Below are 20,172 nucleotides of genomic sequence, written 5' to 3' on the forward strand. Positions count from 1 at the left end.
CTGGGTGCGGCGTTGCCAAACTGGTTATTTCCTGCACCCTGTGAGTGATGGGAGGGGATGTGGCAACGTTGCCACGCCTCAGGCAACGCCTGCTTCGATTTCGGGTTAAGAATGCACGGGGAAATGATTTTCCAATGCATTTTCCTATTTTACACCCAGGACAGGACTGGGGTATTTTGCGCTCTAAAAAACTCCCTTATTTGGGACACTTTGTATATATTTTTATACGTCACTGGATAGCCAATGAAATGGGCTTTCCATTGATATAAAAAAGTTGATAGGTTGGGGACATGGTTTGGCCGCTAGAGGGCGTCAAAGTTGACCTACAATTTTGCTCAAATTTTCAGTGCATTAACTCACTTAACCTCAAAAAACTCCCTTATTTAGGACACTCAGTATAAACTTTTATATGTCATTGGATAGCCAATGAAATGGGCTTTCCAAAAATATGGCTACACGAGTTGATTGGTTGAACGGTTTGGCCGCTAGGGGGCGTCAAAGTTGACCTACAATTTTGCTCAAATTTTCAGTGCACCAACTCACTTAACCTCAAAAAACTCCCTTATTTAGGACACTCAGTATAAACTTTTATATGTCAATGGATAGCCAATGAAATGGGCTTTCCAAAAATATGGCTACACGAGTTGATTGGTTGAACGGTTTGGCCGCTAGGGGGCGTCAAAGTTGACCTACAATTTTGCTCAAATTTTCAGTGCACCAAGTCACTTAACCTCAAAAAACTCCCTTATTTAGGACACTCAGTATAAACTTTTATATGTCAATGGATAGCCAATGAAATGGGCTTTCCAACGATATGCTACACGAGTCGATTGGTGGGACAGTTTGACCGCTAGAGGGCGTCAAAGTTGACCTACAACTTTGTTCAAATTTTCAGTGCACCAACTCACTTAACCTCAAAAAACTCCCTTATTTAGGACACTCAGTATAAACTTTTATATGTCAATGGATAGCCAATGAAATGGGCTTTCCAAAAATATGGCTACACGAGTTGATTGGTTGAACGGTTTGGCCGCTAGGGGGCGTCAAAGTTGACCTACAATTTTGCTCAAATTTTCAGTGCACCAAGTCACTTAACCTCAAAAAACTCCCTTATTTAGGACACTCAGTATAAACTTTTATATGTCAATGGATAGCCAATGAAATGGGCTTTCCAAAAATATGGCTACACGAGTTGATTGGTGGGACAGTTTGGCCGCTAGAGGGCGTCAAAGTTGACCTACAATTTTGCTCAAATTTTCAGTGCACCAACTCACTTAACCTCAAAAAACTCCCTTATTTAGGACACTCAGTATAAACTTTTATATGTCAATGGATAGCCAATGAAATGGGCTTTCCAAAAATATGGCTACACGAGTTGATTGGTTGGACCGTTTGGCCGCTAGAGGGCGTCAAAGTTGAACTACAACTTTGCTCAAATTTTCAGTGCACCAACTTACTTAACCTCAAAAAACTCCCTTATTTAGGACACTTTGTATATATTTTTATATGTCAATGGATAGCCAATGAAATGGGCTTTTCAAAAATATGGCTACACGAGTTGATTGGTGGGACAGTTTGGCCGCTAGAGGGCGTCAAAGTTGACCTACAACTTTGCTCAAATTTTCACTGCACCAACTCACTCAAACCGGTATAGCTCGATGGTTTCCAACCCATTCCATAGACTATTATACATCAATGGATAGGTAATGAAGTGGCCTAACTGATTTTCAGACCCACTTCCTGAAGGAGGACGTGCTGTTCCGAAACACGCGGATCAGAGACGATCCGGCGTCTCAGAAGAGTTTCAGCGATCGTCTGATGTTTAAGCTCAGAGATCGCGCCTCCATTGCCGCAATTGATCAAGGTTTGTGCGAAAATGGGCCACCCTGTATACTCAGAAGTACACTGTATACAGGATGACTCAAAAAAACCGATTTTTCTGGCTCAGAACGCGAGAATCAGATGGCGGGCGTTCTGATCCTGAAACCGGTTCAGAAATGCGATTTTGGTCGCGTTTACAGCCGTACCAAGCTAATACAGGGCGAGGCCTACCAAAGTTACCAGGAATTCATCAATTACGTCACCAGGAAAGTGGACGTTTTCGAACGTTTCGGCTGCGACCGGTATCTTCAGTACTACCTCCTCTGCATCCATCCGGATTACCGGGGAAACGGTATTTTAAGGGCTCTTTAACCCATTTTCTGGTGGTTAACTGACGGTTAACTTTAGCCCTAGGTTTGCACATGATGATGGTGGGGTGCGACGTTGCCAGACATTTGAAATTTCCGGCGATTGTGGGCGTTTTCACCAACTATCGCGTGCAGAACAAGGCCAAGAGGATCGGCATGGATCAGGTGAGCGTGGCTCCGTTATTCGAGCAGTTAGCGCAAAAGTGCTAATAAGCAATGTTGTAGCAAATTTAATTCTCTACAAAAGTCGTTCTATGGGTTTTTATCCTCCGAGGACCCCCAACCGAGTTATTCCCCCAAATCAGGGCGGGGGTAGCCTGATTTTTAGTAGAATTGGTAGAATGAAAATTTTGAAAAAAATTGAAAAAAAAAAAAAAAAAAAAACCGTCAAGGTCATGGCCAAATTGACTGAAAAATCAAGCCAAATTGAAATTGAATTTTTTTTTTTTTTTTTTTTTTTTTGTTGTCAAGCCAAATGACAGTTGCATTAGTGCCGCCATTTTGTGTCAATATCTCCGAAACGGGAAGAGATAAATTTTTGAAAAAAACACTGACATATCTGTCAAGGTCATGGCTACTTGTGGTAGAAAAATCAAGGTTGTCACCGTAAAAGTGTCAATTTGGCGCCATTTTGAATGTTCCGTTGTCAAGCCAAATGAAAATTGCATTAGTGCCGCCATTTTGTGTCAATATCTCCGAAACGGTAAGAGATAATTTTTTGAAAAAAACACTGACATATCTGTCAAGGTCATGGCTACTTGTGGTAGAAAAATCAAGGTTGTCACCGTAAAAGTGTCAATTTGGCGCCATTTTGAATGTTCCGTTGTCAAGCCAAATCAAAATTGCATTAGTGCCGCCATTTTGTGTCAATATCTCCGAAACGGTAAGAGATAAATTTTTGAAAAAAACACTGACATATCTGTCAAGGTCATGGCTACTTGTGGTAGAAAAATCAAGGTTGTCACCGTAAAAGTGTCAATTTGGCGCCATTTTGAATGTTTGGTTGTCAAGCCAAATGAAAGTTGCATTAGTGCCGCCATTTTGTGTCAATATCTCCGAAACGACAAGAGATAATTTTTTGAAAAAAACACTGACATATCTGTCAAGGTCATGGCTACTTGTGGTAGAAAAATCAAGGTTGTCACCGTAAAAGTGTCAATTTGGCGCCATTTTGAATGTTCCGTTGTCAAGCCAAATCAAAATTGCATTAGTGCCGCCATTTTGTGTCAATATCTCCGAAACGGTAAGAGATAGAATTTTGAAAAAAACACTGACATATCTGTCAAGGTCATGGCTACTCGTGGTAGAAAAATCAAGGTTGTCACTGTAAAAGTGTCAATTTGGCGCCATTTTGAATGTTTGGTTGTCAAGCCAAATCGAAATTGCATTAGTGCCGCCATTTTGTGTCAATATCTCCGAAACGACAAGAGATAAAATTTTGAAAAAAACACTGACATATCTGTCAAGGTCATGGCTACTTGTGGTAAAAAAATCAAGGTTGTCACCGTAAAAGTGTCAATTTGGCGCCATTTTGAATGTTTGGTTGTCAAGCCAAATCAAAATTGCATTAGTGCCGCCATTTTGTGTCAATATCTCCGAAACGACAAGAGATAATTTTTTGAAAAAAACACTGACATATCTGTCAAGGTCATGGCTACTTGTGGTAGAAAAATCAAGGTTGTCACCGTAAAAGTGTCAATTTGGCGCCATTTTGAATGTTTGGTTGTCAAGCCAAATCAAAATTTCATTAGTGTGGGCATTTTGTGTCAATATCTCCGAAACGACAAGAGATAAATTTCTGGAAAAAACACTGACATATCTGTCAAGGTCATGGCTACTCGTGGTAGAAAAATCAAGGTTGTCACCGTAAAAGTGTCAATTTGGCGCCATTTTGAATGTTTGATTGTCAAGCCAAATGAAAATTGCATTAGTGCCGCCATTTTGTGTGAATATCTCCGAAACGACAAGAGATAAATTTCTGGAAAAAACACTGACATATCTGTCAAGGTCATGACTACTTGTGGCAGAAAAATCAAGGTTGTCACCGTAAAAGTGTCAATTTGGCGCCATTTTGAATGTTTGGTTGTCAAGCCAAATCAAAATTTCATTAGTGTGGGCATTTTGTGTCAATATCTCCGAAACGACAAGAGATAAATTTCTGGAAAAAACACTGACACATCTGTCAAGGTCATGGCTATCTGCGGTCGAAAAAATCAAGGTCGTAACCTGAAAACTGTCATTGTGACGTCACTTTTTCCGCGCAGGTGCTGTACGAGTACGAGTACACCAAGTGGCAGGACAAGAAGGGCGGGCTCGTTTTCTGCGATCCGGGGGCGGGAAATTACGCGTGCAACGTGCAGGGGGGGGCGGTGCCGCCCCCGCCCGCCCCCACCTTTACCGCGCAGGCGCCAACCAAAAAAAAACCAAAAAAACATTAAACTTTTTTTCTGCTACAATTCGTCTCTGATTGGTGCGGATTTTGGGGGCGGCGCCATCCAATCCAGACTGCGCCAAAACTGCGCACGCTCCGCAAACAGGCCAGACTCCATCCCCGGTGATTTTCGGTCGAATCGGTAGTATTCGGAGGCGTCGGACGTGACCGGGAACCATTTGGGTGCCTGGCTCGGTGTGGGGTCGCTGAAAAATGTGTCAATTTGACAGGTTGGTGACGAGTTACGTGAAAACTAACCCCACCATCGGATTCCCCGTCCTCGATTTAGTAGAAAACGAGTATAATCTTGATTTTTTAGGAAAAATTCAAAATGGCGGTCGTGGGACGCCATTTTGAATTTTCCGCCATTTTGAATTGAGATAGCCTGGGCTTGTTTGTACTCGTTTTCGACTAATTTGGGGTCGGGGAATCCGAATTTAAGGTCAGTTTGACAGTAGCTGTCACCCAGTTCGAGAAACTTACCATAAATCGAGTGGGTGAAGAGTTAGAGGAAAACGGACTTCACCATCGTATTTCCCGTCCTCGGTTTAGTAGAAAACGAGTATAATCTTGATTTTTTAGGAAAAATTCAAAATGGCGGTCGTGGGACGCCATTTTGAATTTTCCGCCATTTTAAATTGCAAAAAACCTTGATTATACTCGTTTTCGACTAATTTGGGGTCGGGGAATCCGAATTTAAGGTCAGTTTGACAGTAGCTGTCACCCAGTTCGAGAAACTTACCATAAATCGAGTGGGTGATGAGTTAGAGGAAAACGGACTTTACCATCGTATTCCCCGTCCTCGATTTAGTAGAAAACGAGTATAATCTTGATTTTTTAGGAAAAAACCAAAATGGCGGTCGTGGGACGCCATTTTGAATTTTCCGCCATTTTAAATTGCAAAAAACCTTGATTATACTCGTTTTCGACTAATTTGGGGTCGGGGAATCCGAATTTAAGGTCAGTTTGACAGTAGCTGTCACTCAGTTTGAGAAACTTACCATAAATCGAGTGGGTGATGAGTTAGAGGAAAACGGACTTGACCATCGTATTCCCCGTCCTCGATTTAGTAGAAAACGAGTATAATCTCGATTTTTTACGAAAAAAATCAAAATGGCGGTCGTGGGAAGCCATTTTGTATTTTCCGCCATTTTGAATTGCAAAAAACCTTGATTATACTCGTTTTCGACTAATTTGGGGTCGGGGAATCCGAATTTAAGGTCAGTTTGACAGTAGCTGTCACCCAGTTCGAGAAACTTACCATAAATCGAGTGGGTGACGAGTTAGAGAAAAACGGACTCGACCATCGTATTCCCCGTCCTCGATTTAGTAGAAAACGAGTATAATCTTGATTTTTTAGGAAAAAACCAAAATGGCGGTTTTGGGCGCCATTTTGCAATTTCCGCCATTTTGGTTTGAGTTAGCCCAGGCTTGATGGTACTCGTTTTCGACTAATTCGGGGTCGCGGAATCCATTTTTGATATTTGTTTGCACGTGACTTTCACCCAGTTCGAGAAACTTACCACAAATCGAGTGGGCGAAGAGTTAGAGGAAAACGGACTCGACCATCGTATTCCCCGTCCTCGATTTAGTAGAAAACGAGTATAAACTTGACTTTTTAGGAAAATTCAAAATGGCGTCCCACGACGCCATTTTGAATTTTCCGCCATTTTAATTCGACTCACCCGGTTCGGGCGAAATTGGCGAAGGCGCCCGCAAACATTTTCACCATTTCCAGGTCGGTGGCGTTGGGCGGTTGGGCGGGAAACAATCCATCGCCCACCGGAAACAAGTATTGAAGATCGTCCGCGTGACACACGCCTGGAAACGTCATTTTTTTTTTGACAGTTGACAGTTTGACGTGCGCAACTGTCATTTTACCGTAATCGGTCGATCCGCCGCCAAAAATTTCCGTAAAACTATTTTGGCCGCGATGCGCAAACAGGTACAAGTAAACTGGACTGGCGTGGGGACGGTGCAGCTCGACGGTGGCGTCTGCGCAATTCAAAAACCACGCGTCCGTGTACAACTAGAATTTGGACCAGTTAGTCGTGTGCCGTCCCTTTCGGTCACGTGACCGCCCCACTTACGTCAACGAGGCTGGACCGCGTGACCTGCTGCGCAAAGTAAAATTTTCTGATGCGCGCCGTGACGTTTGCGACGTTCCGCGCCGTCTTGTCGTACATCAGACTGAGCGGGATCAGACGATCAAAGTCGCGGTTCAGATCGCTCAGAAGATCGGCTCGGTTCAGAATTGCTGCGAGCTCAGAAAAATTTTTCGAAACTCAACTCAGAAAATATGCGCAATTACCTGCTGCCCTTAAAGCGCCATCTTCCTTTGTTATACCGGTGATCAGAGGTACTGGATTAGTTAGGCCACCCTGTATAATTTGTACAGGGTGTTTGGTAAGAAAGGCACCCGGTAAATCCGGTTCCACGGTGGGCTTAAACGGAATCATCGGGTCAAAATCCCATTTCTGAGGGAAAAAAACACTAAATTACAGCGTTGCCACGCCCCCGCACCAACAAACCATAAAGGCAACGTCGCTTTTCACGATTTCCATGGCGTCCACCGTCCTCAGACACTCCACCATTTGGTGGGCGGTCCCAGTGGGACAATTGACGCTCTCGGCCAGTTTTCGGGCGTTTTCCAGCGGTTCGTTGGGGGGCGCGTGCGCCCACACGCACAAAGCGGTGCCGCTCATCGCGATCGCCCGGTGAAACAAACCTGCAACCCCCCCCTTCATGGTACTCCTTTTCGACTAACTCGGGGACGGGGAATCCATTTCTAAAGTCAGTTTGACGGTACCTGTCACCCAGTTCGAGAAAACTCTAGCAGCTCGGTTATTTGAGCAGATATGGGAAAAATGACCGGACCACTGGATTCCCCGTCCCCGAATTAGTCAAAAACGAGTATAACCTCGATTTTTTTTTTTTTTACCCCCACCCTTAGTTTTGGGGGTGGGGGTGTCAAACTTGGGTCTAATTGATCCCCGCGAGGGCCTGAATCGACCTGTCAAATCAGCACTCAAATCCCACTCAAAACAGCCGAGATATGAGGGAAATAAGGTTTTTGACAGTTGACAGCTAGTGACATCTGTCAAAATAACCCTCCTTCATGGTACTCCTTTTCGACTAACTCGGGGACGGGGAATCCATTTCCAAAGTCAGTTTGACGGTACCTGTCACCCAGTTCGAGAAAACTCTAGCAGCTCGGTTATTTGAGCAGATATGGGAAAAATGACCGGACCACTGGATTCCCCGTCCCCGAATTAGTCAAAAACGAGTATAACCTCGATTTTTATTTTTTTACCCCCCACCCTTAGTTTTGGGGGTGGGGGTGTCAAACTTGGGTCTAATTGATCCCAGCGAGGGCCTGAATCGACCTGTCAAAACAGCACTCAAATCCCACTCAAAACAGCCGAGATATGGGGGAAATAAGGTTTTTGACAGCTGACAGCTAGTGACATCTGTCAAAATACCCCCCCTTCATGGTACTCCTTTTCGACTAACTCGCGGACGGGGAATCCATTTCCAAAGTCAGTTTGACGGTACCTGTCACCCAGTTCGAGAAAACTCTAGCAGCTCGGTTATTTGAGCAGATATGGGAAAAATGACCGGACCACTAGATTCCCCGTCCCCGAATTAGTCAAAAACGAGTATAACCTCGATTTTTTTTTTTTACCCCCCCCACCCTTAGTTTTGGTGGTGGGGGTGTCAAACTAGGGTCTAATTGATCCCCGTGAGGGTCTGAATCGACCTGTCAAAACAGCACTCAAATCCCACTAAAAACAGCGGAGATATGAGGGAAATAAGGTTTTTGACAGCTGACAGCTAGTGACATCTGTCAAAATACCCCCCCTTTATGGTACTCCTTTTCGACTAAATCGCGGACGGGGAATCCATTTCCAAAGTCAGTTTGACGGTACCTGTCACCCAGTTCGAGAAAACTATAGCAGCTCGGTTATTTGAGCAGATATCGGAAAAATGACCGGACCACTGGATTCCCCGTCCCCGAATTAGTCAAAAACGAGTATAACCTCGATTTTTATTTTTTCTTTACCCCACCCTTAGTTTTGGGGGTGGGGGTGTCAAACTTGGGTCTAATTAATTCCCGTGAGTGTCTGAATCGACCTGTCAAATCAGCACTCAAATCCCACTCAAAACAGCCGAGATATGGGGGAAATAAGGTTTTTGACAGCTGACAGCTAGTGACATCTGTCAAAATACCCCCCCTTCATGGTACTCCTTTTCGACTAACTCGGGGACGGGGAATCCATTTCTAAAGTCAGTTTGACGGTACCTGTCACCCAGTTCGAGAAAACTCTGCCAGCTCGGTTATTTGAGCAGATATGGGAAAAATGACCGGACCACTGGATTCCCCGTCCCCGAATTAGTCAAAAACGAGTATAACCTCGATTTTTTTTTTTTTTTACCCCCACCCTTAGTTTTGGGGGTGGGGGTGTCAAACTTGGGTCTAATTGATCCCCGCGAGGGCCTGAATCGACCTGTCAAAACAGCACTCAAATCCCACTCAAAACAGCCGAGATATGAGGGAAATAAGGTTTTTGACAGCTGACAGCTAGTGACAGTTGTCAAATAACCCCCCGCTTGATGGTACTCCTTTTCGACTAACTCGGGGACGGGGAATCCATTTCCAAAATCAGTTTGACGGTACCTGTCACCCAGTTCGAGAAAACTCTGCCAGCTCGGTTATTTGAGCAGATATGGGAAAAATGACCAGACCACTGGATTCCCCGTCCCCGAATTAGTCAAAAACGAGTATAACCTCGATTTTTTTTTTTTACCCCCCACCCTTAGTTTTGGGGGTGGGGGTGTCAAACTTGGGTCTAATTGATCCCCGTGAGGATCTGAATCGACCTGTCAAATCAGCACTCAAATCCCACTCAAAACAGCCGAGATATGAGGGAAATAAGGTTTTTGACAGCTGACAGCTAGTGACATCTGTCAAAATAACCCCCCCTTCATGGTACTCCTTTTCGACTAACTCGGGGACGGGGAATCCATTTCCAAAGTCAGTTTGACGGTACCTGTCACCCAGTTCGAGAAAACTCTAGCAGCTCGGTTATTTGAGCAGATATGGGAAAAATGACCGGACCACTGGATTCCCCGTCCCCAAATTAGTCAAAAACGAGTATAACCACGATTTTTATTTTTTTACCCCCCACCCTTAGTTTTGGGGGTAGGGGTGTCAAACTAGGGTCTAATTGATCCCCGTGAGGGTCTGAATCGACCTGTCAAAACAGCACTCAAATCCCACTCAAAACAGCCGAGATATGGGGGAAATAAAGTTTTTGACAGCTGACAGCTAGTGACAGTTGTCAAATACCCCCCGCTTGATGGTACTCCTTTTCGACTAAATCGGGGACGGGGAATCCATTTCCAAAGTCAGTTTGACGGTACCTGTCACCCAGTTCGAGAAAACTCTGCCAGCTCGGTTATTTGAGCAGATATGGGAAAAATGACCGGACCACTGGATTCCCCGTCCCCGAATTAGTCAAAAACGAGTATAACCTCGATTTTTATTTTTTTACCCCCCACCCTTAGTTTTGGGGGTGGGGGTGTCAAACTTGGGTCTAATTGATCCCCGTGAGGATCTGAAACGACCTGTCAAAACAGCACTCAAATCCCACTCAAAACAGCGGAGATATGAGGGAAATAAGGTTTTTGACAGCTGACAGCTAGTGACATCTGTCAAAATACCCCCCCTTCATGGTACTCCTTTTCGACTAAATCGGGGACGGGGAATCCATTTCTAAAGTCAGTTTGACGGTACCTGTCACCCAGTTCGAGAAAACTCTAGCAGCTCGGTTATTTGAGCAGATATGGGAAAAATGACCGGACCACTGGATTCCCCGTCCCCGAATTAGTCAAAAACGAGTATAACCGCGATTTTTTTTTTTTACCCCCCACCCTTAGTTTTGGGGGTGGGGGTGTCAAACTTGGGTCTAATTGATCCCCGCGAGGGCCTGAATCGACCTGTCAAAACAGCACTCAAATCCCACTAAAAACAGCGGAGATATGAGGGAAATAAGGTTTTTGACAGCTGACAGCTAGTGACATCTGTCAAAATACCCCCCGCTTGATGGTACTCCTTTTCGACTAACTCGGGGACGGGGAATCCATTCCAGCTGTCAAAATGACAGTAGCTGTCACCCAGTTCGAGAAAATTCACTCAGACTGGATGTACCAAAATAGTATGAAAAAACTAGGTAAACTTTGACGGCCTCTAGAGGCCAAACGGTGCCACAAACCCATCAACTATTATACATCAATGGAAAGCTCGTTTCACTGGCTATCCATTGATATAGAAAACTATATACAAAGTGTTTCAAATAAGGGAGTTATTAAGGATTGAACGAAAGAGTGCACCAAATCAGTTAAGTGAACTTTAACGCCCTCTAGCGCCCGAACCGTCCAACCAAACACACTACAAGTTTATATCGTTCGAAAGCCCATTTCATCAGCTATCCATTGACATATAAATGTTTATACAAAGTGTTGCAAATAAGCGAGTTATGCAGGAATTAATGTAGACATAACCTTGCAAAAATCAGTAGATAAGTGTTTAGAATGTTAATTACCGTAACCATACAACAATTAACCTAATGTGTGTTTTAAATGGGTTTTGCGATAGATCAAGCGTAAAAATTCAAGGTTAATTTGATATATATTTCAATTTTTTTGTGCAAACAAACCTTGATTGCACATGCAAATTGTCTGTGTGTGAGGCTACCAGAGGATTAACATAGATTAGTCTAAAAAATCCTTAATAACTCGCTTATTTGCAATACTTTTTATAGACTTTTATACGTCGATGGATAGCTAATTAAATGGGCTTTCCAATGATATTAATTTTTGGTATGATTGGTGGGGGGGTTTGGGCGCTAGAGGGCGCCAAAGTTGACTTGAGCGATTCGGTGCACTGTTTCGTTCAATCCTAAATTACTCGCTTATTTGTAACATTTTGTAGTGACATTTATATGTCAGTGGATAGCCAATGAAATGGGCTTTCCAACAATATGGCTACACGAGTTGATTGGTTGCACAGTTTGGCCGCTAGAGGGCGTCAAAGTTAGTAGAATGTTACTGATCAACAATTTTGACACTGCTCACTTTGATCTTGAATAACTTTGTTATTTGACAGTTGACGTCAAAATGTTACTGAAGCAAAAATGTAGCTTAGAGTGTCAGCTTTCAGAAAATATGGCCGCTTAAGTTAATCGGTTTAGTCGTTTGGCCGCTAGAGGGCGTTAAATTCAACAGAGTTTTTACATCAAACTAATTTTTGACACTTTTCACTTTGGCCTTGAATAACTCGCTTATTTGACAGTTGACGTCAAAATGTTACTGAAGCAAAAATGTAGCCCATAGTGTCAGCTTTCAGAAAATATGGCCGCTTAAGTTAATCGGTTTATTCGTTTGGCCGCTAGAGGGCGTCAAAATCAACCAGGTTTTCACATCAAACTAATTTTTGACACTTTTCACTTTGGCCTTGAATAACTCGCTTATTTGACAGTTGACGTCAAAATGTCACTGAAGCAAAAATGTAGCCCATAGTGTCAGCTTTCAGAAAATATGGCCGCTTAAGTTAATCGGTTTAGTCGTTTGGCCACTAGAGGGCATCAAAGTCAACAGAGTTTTTAAGTCAAACTTATTTTTTGACACTGCTCATTTTGGCCTTGAATAACTCGCTTATTTGACAGTTGACGTCAAAATGTCACTGAAGCAAAAATGTAGCCCATAGAGTCAGCTTTCAGAAAATATGGCCGCTTAAGTTAATCGGTTTATTCGTTTGGCCGCTAGAGGGCATCAAAGTCAACAGAGTTTTTAAGTCAAACTAATTTTTTGACACTGCTCACTTTGGCCTTGAATAACTCGCTTATTTGACAGTTGACGTCAAAATGTTACTGAAGCAAAAATGTAGCCCATAGTGTCAGCTTTCAGAAAATATGGCCGCTTAAGTTAATCGGTTTAGTCGTTTGGCCGCTAGAGGGCATCAAAGTCAACAGAGTTTTTAAGTCAAACAAATTTTTTGACATTGCTCCCTTTGATCTTGAATAACTCAGTTATTTGACAGTTGACGGCAAAAAGTCATTGAAGCAAAAAGATAGCCCAGAGTGTGAGCTTACCGGCACTGATCGGTGACAGCATGTGATAGTGGACGCTGGCGCCCCCTGCCGACTCCCCAAAAATGGTGACGCTGCCCGGATCGCCCCCAAACGCTCCGACGTTGCTCCGAACCCATTTCAGCGCCAAATTCTGATCCTTGAGGCCGTTGTTGCCGGGTACCACGTGATCGCCGGTGCTCAGAAACCCCAGCGCACCTGAAACAGTCGAAAAAATCGCTCAGAAGTCACTTTGGCGCCATTTTGAATGTCACGTTTGACCGGTAAACTGGTCACGTGATTATGGGTCAATATCTCCGAAAGGGGAGGAGCTAAAAATTTTTTAAAAAATACCACGTGACCGTCAAGGTCACGGCTACCTCGAGTAAAAAAATCAAGGCCGTAACCTTGAAACTGTCAATTTGACAGCCCACTTACCGAGTCGATAGTTGGCAACCACCAAAACAACGTTCTCGTCCAGTAAAACGTCTGGACCGTACCAATGGGTGTTCCCCCCACCACACAACCATCCACCACCGTGGAAGAACACCATGACGGGTAAAAAGTCACTGTCATTTTTGGCGGACAGCTGCAAAAGCAATTTGTTAGGTTAGGTTTGGTTTGAATGTGCACTCTGTCATTCAAACGTGAATAACTCCCATATTTGGGACACTTTGTATATGAATTTATACGTCAATGGATAGCCAATGAAATGGGCTTTCCATTGACATATAAATGTTGTTGGATTAGTGGGACGGTTTGGCCGCTAGAGGGCGTCAAAGTTGATCTAAGAAATTTTCAATTTTTTCAATGCACTCTTGCATTCAATCGTTAATTACTCCATTATTTGGGACACTTTGTATATAAATTTATACGTCAATGGATAGCTAATTAAACGGGCTTTCCAATGATATGGCTTCATGAGTTGATTGGTTGAACGGTTTGGCCGCTAGAGGGCGTCAAAGTTGATCTAAGAAATTTTCAATTTTTTCAATGCACTCTTTCATTCAAACCTCAATAACTCCCTAATTTGGGACACTTTGTTTAAACATTTATATGTCGATGGATAGCTAATTAAACGGGCTTTCCAATGATATGGCTTCATGAGTTGATTGGTTGAACGGTTTGGCCGCTAGAGGGCGTCAAAGTTGATCTAAGAAATTTTCAATTTTTTCAATGCACTCTTTCATTCAAACCTCAATAACTCCCTAATTTGGGACACTTTGTTTAAACATTTATATGTCGATGGATAGCTAATTAAACGGGCTTTCCAATGATATGGCTTCATGAGTTGATTGGTTGAACGGTTTGGCCGCTAGAGGGCGTCAAAGTTGATCTAAGAAATTTTCAATTTTTTCAATGCACTCTTTCATTCAAACCTCAATAACTCCCTAATTTGGGACACTTTGTTTAAACATTTATATGTCGATGGATAGCTAATTAAACGGGCTTTCCAATGATATGGCTTCATGAGTTGATTGGTTGAACGGTTTGGCCGCTAGAGGGCGTCAAAGTTGACCTAAGAAATTTTCAATTTTTTCAATGCACTCTTTCATTCAATCGATAATTACTCCATTATTTGAGACACTTTGTATAAACATTTATATGTCGATGGATAGCTAATTAAACGGGCTTTCCAATGATATGGCTACACGAGTTGATTGGTTGAACGGTTTGACCGCTAGAGGGCGTCAAAGTTTGAAAAACAATCTTGACAAGGTTGTATCTTGATATGTTAATGGTGGTTTGATTAATTAATAATAATTGAATACCTCCATGGGAAATAGTCGCATTTGCATTAATAAACCGACAATTAAACCGCTAATTAATGTGGCAACAATGCAATGTAAATGTAATGGCTGGTTGCATAACTCTCGGTTAAATTTAACCACCGGAAGTGCAAACTTACCTTAGGCGAGTAAACGTTGAGGTAGAGGCAGTCCTCCTCACCCTCAAACGAGGTGGAACGGCGGTAAATGTCCCTTTGAGGGCATACAGGGTGGATTTTTGTGGCGTTTAGAGTACCGGTCCATTGACCAAATGGTGAAGGCGCCTGTAAAAAAATTAACTCGCTTAACCTCAAAAAACTCGCTTATTTGACAGCTGACGTCAAAATGTCACTGAACAGAAAAGATAGAGCAAACTCGGAGCTTTCCAAAAATATGATTACACGAGTTAATAGGTTTAGTCGTTTGGCCGCTAGAGAGCGTTTAAGTTGCCCTACAAAAATTCGATCATTTTTAGTGCACCAACTCGCTTAACCTCAAAAAACTCGCTTATTTGACAGCTGACGTCAAAATGTCACTGAACAGAAACGATAGAGCAAACTTGGAACTTTCCAAAAATATGATTACACGAGTTGATTGGTTATACCGTTTGACCGCTAGAGAGCGTTTAAGTTGCCCTGCAAAAATTCGATCATTTTTAGTGCACCAACTCACTTAACCTCAAAAAACACGCTTATTTGACAGCTGACGTCAAAATATCACTGAACAGAAAAGATAGAGCAGACTCGGAGCTTTCCAAAAATATGATTACACGAGTTGATTGATTATTCTGTTTGGCCGCTAGAGAGCGTTTAAGTTGCCCTACAAAAATTCGATCATTTTTAGTGCACCAACTCACTCAACCCCAAAAAACTCGCTTATTTGACAGCTGACGTTAAAATGTCACTGAACAGAAAAGATAGAGCACATTCTAAGCTTTCCAAAAATATGATTACACGAGTTGATTGATTATGCCGTTTGGCCGCCAGAGTGCGTTTAAGTTGCCCTACAAAAATTCGATCAATTTTAGTGCACCAACTCGCTTAACCTCAAAAAACTCGCTTATTTGACAGCTGACGTTAAAATGTCACTGAACAGAAAAGATAGAGCAGACTCGGAGCTTTCCAAAAATATGATTACACGAGTCGATTGGGTATACCGTTTGGCCGCTAGAGAGCGTTTAAGTTGCCCTACAAAAATTCGATCATTTTTAGTGCACCAACTCGCTTAACCTCAAAAAACTCGCTTATTTGACAGCTGACGTTAAAATGTCACTGAACAGAAACGATAGAGCACATTCTAAGCTTTCCAAAAATATGATTACACGAGTTGATTGGTTATACCGTTTGGCCGCTAGAGAGCGTTTAAATTGCCCTACAAAAATTCGATCATTTTTAGTGCACCAACTCACTTAATGTCAAAAAACTCGCTTATTTGACAGCTGACGTCAAAATGTCACTGAACAGAAAAGATAGAGCAGACTCGGAGCTTTCCAAAAATATGATTACACGAGTTAATAGGTTTAGTCGTTTGGCCGCTAGAGAGCGTTTAAGTTGCCCTACAAAAATTCGATCATTTTTAGTGCACCAACTCGCTTAACCTCAAAAAACTCGCTTATTTGACAGCTGACGTCAAAATGTCACTGAACAGAAAAGATAGAGCACATTCTAAGCTTTCCAAAAATATGATTACACGAGTTGATTGGTTATACCGTTTGGCCGCTAGAGAGCGTTAAAGTTGCCCTACAAAAATTCGATCATTTTTAGTGCACCAACTCACTTAATCTCAAAAAACTCGCTTATTTGACAGCTGACGTCAAAATGTCACTGAACAGAAAAGATAGAGCAAACTCGGAGCTTTCCAAAAATATGATTACACGAGTTGATTGATTATTCTGTTTGGCCGCTAGAGAGCGTTTAAGTTGCCCTACAAAAATTCGATCATTTTTAGTGCACCAACTTGCTTAACCTCAAAAAACTCGCTTATTTGACAGCTGACGTTAAAATGTCACTGAACAGAAAAGATAGAGCAGACTCGGAGCTTTCCAAAAATATGATTACACGAGTTGATTGATTATTCTGTTTGGCCGCTAGAGAGCGTTTAAGTTTCCCTACAAAAATTCGATTATTTTTAGTGCACCAACTCACTTAACCTCAAAAAACTCGCTTATTTGACAGCTGACGTCAAAATGTCACTGAACAGAAACGATAGAGCAAACTCGGAGCTTTCCAAAAATATGATTACACGAGTTAATTGGTTATACCGTTTGGCCGCTAGAGAGCGTTTAATTTGCCCTACAAAAATTCGATCATTTTTAGTGCACCAACTCGCTTAACCTCAAAAAACTCGCTTATTTGACAGCTGACGTCAAAATGTCACTGAACAGAAAAGATAGAGCAAACTCGGAGCTTTCCAAAAATATGATTACACGAGTTGATTGATTATACCGTTTGGCCGCTAGAGAGCGTTTAAATTGCCCTACAAAAATTCGATCATTTTTAGTGCACCAACTCACTTAACCTCAAAAAACTCGCTTATTTGACAGCTGACGTCAAAATGTCATTGAAGAGAAAAGATAGAGCAAACTCGGGGCTTTCCAAAAATATGACTACACGAGTCGATTGGTTATACCGTTTGGCCGCTAGAGGGCGTCAAAGTCACTCACCTTAAATCGTAATTCCCGTAAGGGCGGCAGGGCGTACGGTATCCCTAAAAACGAGTAAATGTCGCGTCCGGCCCTGCTTTTCAACAGTTTGCCGCGCAAGGGGCCACTTCCGGTGGTTACCAGTGGCGTGCAATGGCCACATTTGACACTTCCGGTCCTGTCAAAGTCAACGAAAAATAACCAAAAAAGTGGAATTAACCTCATTTTTCCCACTAGAACCGTTCAAACGAACTCGTTTTGACTGCCACTGTACAGTGGCGTGCTAGTGAACTGTATTTCTCTCCCACCTTTTTCCCCTACCTTCCCCTACACGTAGAAAATAGTCCCCTACATGTAGGGGAAGGTAGGGGAAACTGAGTGATTATTTAAAAATAATTATTGCTGCATTTTACCGGTGAATGTGTGCAAATGTTGCAGATTTCTACTTTCACCACGGTTGCCGTATGGCGTAAAATTAGAGGGAAATTTTGACCACCCTGTATCAAAAAAAAAAAAAAAAATTGATTACAACTGCGTTTGGTCAGTTTTTAAGCCCTGTAACTCGCTGAGGAGGCCCTTCAGGGCGGAAACGCCCGAATACAATCTTGTAGAGAATGAAATTTGCCACAACTTTACTTATTTGCGGTTTTTTCGTAGCTCGTCAAATAACGGAGCTACGCTCAATTGAAATCGAGTTGGTTGGTTAAAAACTGTGTCAAAATTTGAACTGCCAGAAAGACAGTTTGAAAGGACAGTCAAGTACAAAATCGCCTGTAAAACCCATTTGGAGTGCCCGAATCGCGTTTTTAAGGACATTTTTGGAATCCTCATTAAATTTCCTATCTAATGACATAAAAAAACACTAAAAAATGGAGAATAGTCAAGGAGAAAAACAGTGTCAAAGTTTGAACTGTCAGAAAGACAGTTTGAAACTACAGTCAAGGACAAAATTGCCTGTGAAAGCCACTTGGAGTGCCCGAATCACGTTTTTAAGCACATTTTTGGAATCCTCATTAAATTTCCTATCTAATGACATAAAAAAACACTTTAAAATTTGGTACAGTCAGGGAGAAAAACAGTGTCAAAGTTTGAACTGTCAGAAAGACAGTTTGAAAGGACACTCAAGCACAAAATCGCTTGTAAAACCCATTTGGAGTGACCGAATCACGTTTTTAAGTACATTTTTGGAATCCTCATTAAATTTCCTATCCAATGACATAAGAAAACGTTAAAAAATCGAGCACAGTCAGGGAGAAAAGTGACGTCAAAGTTTGAACTGCCAGAAACACAGTTTGTAAAGACAGTCAAGGACAAAATCGCCTGTAAAACCCACTTGGAGTGACAAAATGACAGTTTTAAGCACATTTTTGGAATCCTCATTAAATTTCCTATCCAACCACCTCAAAAAACACTTTAAAATTGGGTACAGTCAGGGAGAAAAACAGTGTCAAAGTTTAAACTGCCAGAAAGACAGTTTGAAAGGACACTCAAGCACAAAATCGCTTGTAAAACCCATTTGGAGTGACCGAATCACGTTTTTAAGTACATTTTTGGAATCCTCATTAAATTTCCCATCTAATGACATAAAAAAACATTAAAAAATCTAGTACAGTCAGGGAGAAAAATGACGTCAAAATTTAAACTGCCATAAAGACAGTTTGAAAGGACAGTCAAGCACAAAATCGCTTGCAAAACCCACTTGGAGTGGGAAAATGACAGTTTTAAGCACATTTTTGGAATCCTCATTAAATTTCCTATCAAATGACAGTAAAAAACACTCAAAAATTAGGTACAGTCAGGGAGAAAAGTGACGTCAAAGTTTAAACTGCCAGAAAGACAGTTTGAAAGGACAGTCAAGTACAAAATCGCCTGTAAAACCCACTTGGAGTGGGAAAATGACAGTTTTAAGCACATTTTTGGAATCCTCATTAAATTTCCTATCAAATGACAGTAAAAAACACTCAAAAATTAGGTACAGTCAGGGAGAAAAGTGACGTCAAAGTTTAAACTGCCAGAAAGACAGTTTGAAAGGACAGTCAAGTACAAAATCGCCTGTAAAACCCACTTGGAGTGGGAAAATGACAGTTTTAAGCACATTTTTGGAATCCTCATTAAATTTCCTATCAAATGACAGTAAAAAACACTCAAAAATTAGGTACAGTCAGGGAGAAAAGTGACGTCAAAGTTTAAACTGCCAGAAAGACAGTTTGAAAGGACAGTCAAGTACAAAATCGCCTGTAAAACCCACTTGGAGTGGGAAAATGACAGTTTTAAGCACATTTTTGGAATCCTCATTAAATTTCCTATCAAATGACAGTAAAAAACACTCAAAAATTAGGTACAGTCAGGGAGAAAAGTGACGTCAAAGTTTAAACTGCCAGAAAGACAGTTTGAAAGGACAGTCAAGTACAAAATCGCCTGTAAAACCCACTTGGAGTGGGAAAATGACAGTTTTAAGCACATTTTTGGAATCCTCATTAAATTTCCTATCAAATGACAGTAAAAAACACTCAAAAATTAGGTACAGTCAGGGAGAAAAGTGACGTCAAAGTTTAAACTGCCAGAAAGACAGTTTTAAAAGACAGGCAAGTACAAAATTGCGTGTAAAACACACTTGGAGTGCCCTAATCACGTTTTTAAGCACATTTTTGGAATCCTCATTAAATTTCCTATCTAATGACATAAAAAAACACTTTAAAATTTGCTACAGTCAGGGACAAAAATAGTGTCAAAGTTTGAACTGTCAGAAAGACAGTTTGAAAGGACAGTCGAGTACAAAATCGCCTGTAAAACCCACTTGGAGTGGGAAAATGACAGTTTTAAGCACATTTTTGGAATCCTCATTAAATTTCCTATCAAATGACAGTAAAAAACACTCAAAAATTAGGTACAGTCAGGGAGAAAAGTGACGTCAAAGTTTAAACTGCCAGAAAGACAGTTTTAAAAGACAGGCAAGTACAAAATTGCGTGTAAAACACACTTGGAGTGCCCTAATCACGTTTTTAAGCACATT

At 41.8% G+C, this 20,172-nt stretch overlaps 2 protein-coding genes across 2 annotated transcripts; one reads left to right on the top strand and one right to left on the bottom strand.

Annotated features, from left to right (window-relative positions):
- The first annotated feature begins 111 nt into the window (after nucleotides 1-111).
- On the top strand, nucleotides 112-4,645 carry LOC145738135 (uncharacterized). The gene is made up of 5 exons (XM_081993001.1): nucleotides 112-171; nucleotides 1,732-1,864; nucleotides 1,949-2,173; nucleotides 2,230-2,354; nucleotides 4,454-4,645. Exons 1-5 carry the CDS (start codon nucleotides 112-114, stop codon nucleotides 4,625-4,627), a joined length of 717 nt encoding a protein of 238 aa, XP_081849127.1. The 3' UTR covers nucleotides 4,628-4,645.
- LOC145738462 (venom carboxylesterase-6) lies at nucleotides 4,619-17,436 on the bottom strand. Its single transcript, XM_081993298.1, has 10 exons — nucleotides 17,181-17,436; nucleotides 14,659-14,802; nucleotides 13,188-13,338; nucleotides 12,774-12,968; nucleotides 7,152-7,348; nucleotides 6,932-7,097; nucleotides 6,711-6,877; nucleotides 6,502-6,649; nucleotides 6,306-6,441; nucleotides 4,619-4,826 (listed from the first exon to the last, which is right to left on the bottom strand). Exons 1-10 carry the CDS (start codon nucleotides 17,382-17,384, stop codon nucleotides 4,640-4,642), a joined length of 1,695 nt encoding a protein of 564 aa, XP_081849424.1. The 5' UTR covers nucleotides 17,385-17,436; the 3' UTR covers nucleotides 4,619-4,639.
- Between the last annotated feature and the right edge of the window lie 2,736 nt (nucleotides 17,437-20,172).

The sequence above is a fragment of the Ips typographus genome, linkage group LG15, assembly GCF_016097725.1.
Source record: "Ips typographus isolate SLU linkage group LG15, UJ_Ityp_2.0, whole genome shotgun sequence".
In the NCBI taxonomy this organism is placed as follows: Eukaryota; Metazoa; Arthropoda; class Insecta; order Coleoptera; family Curculionidae; genus Ips; species Ips typographus.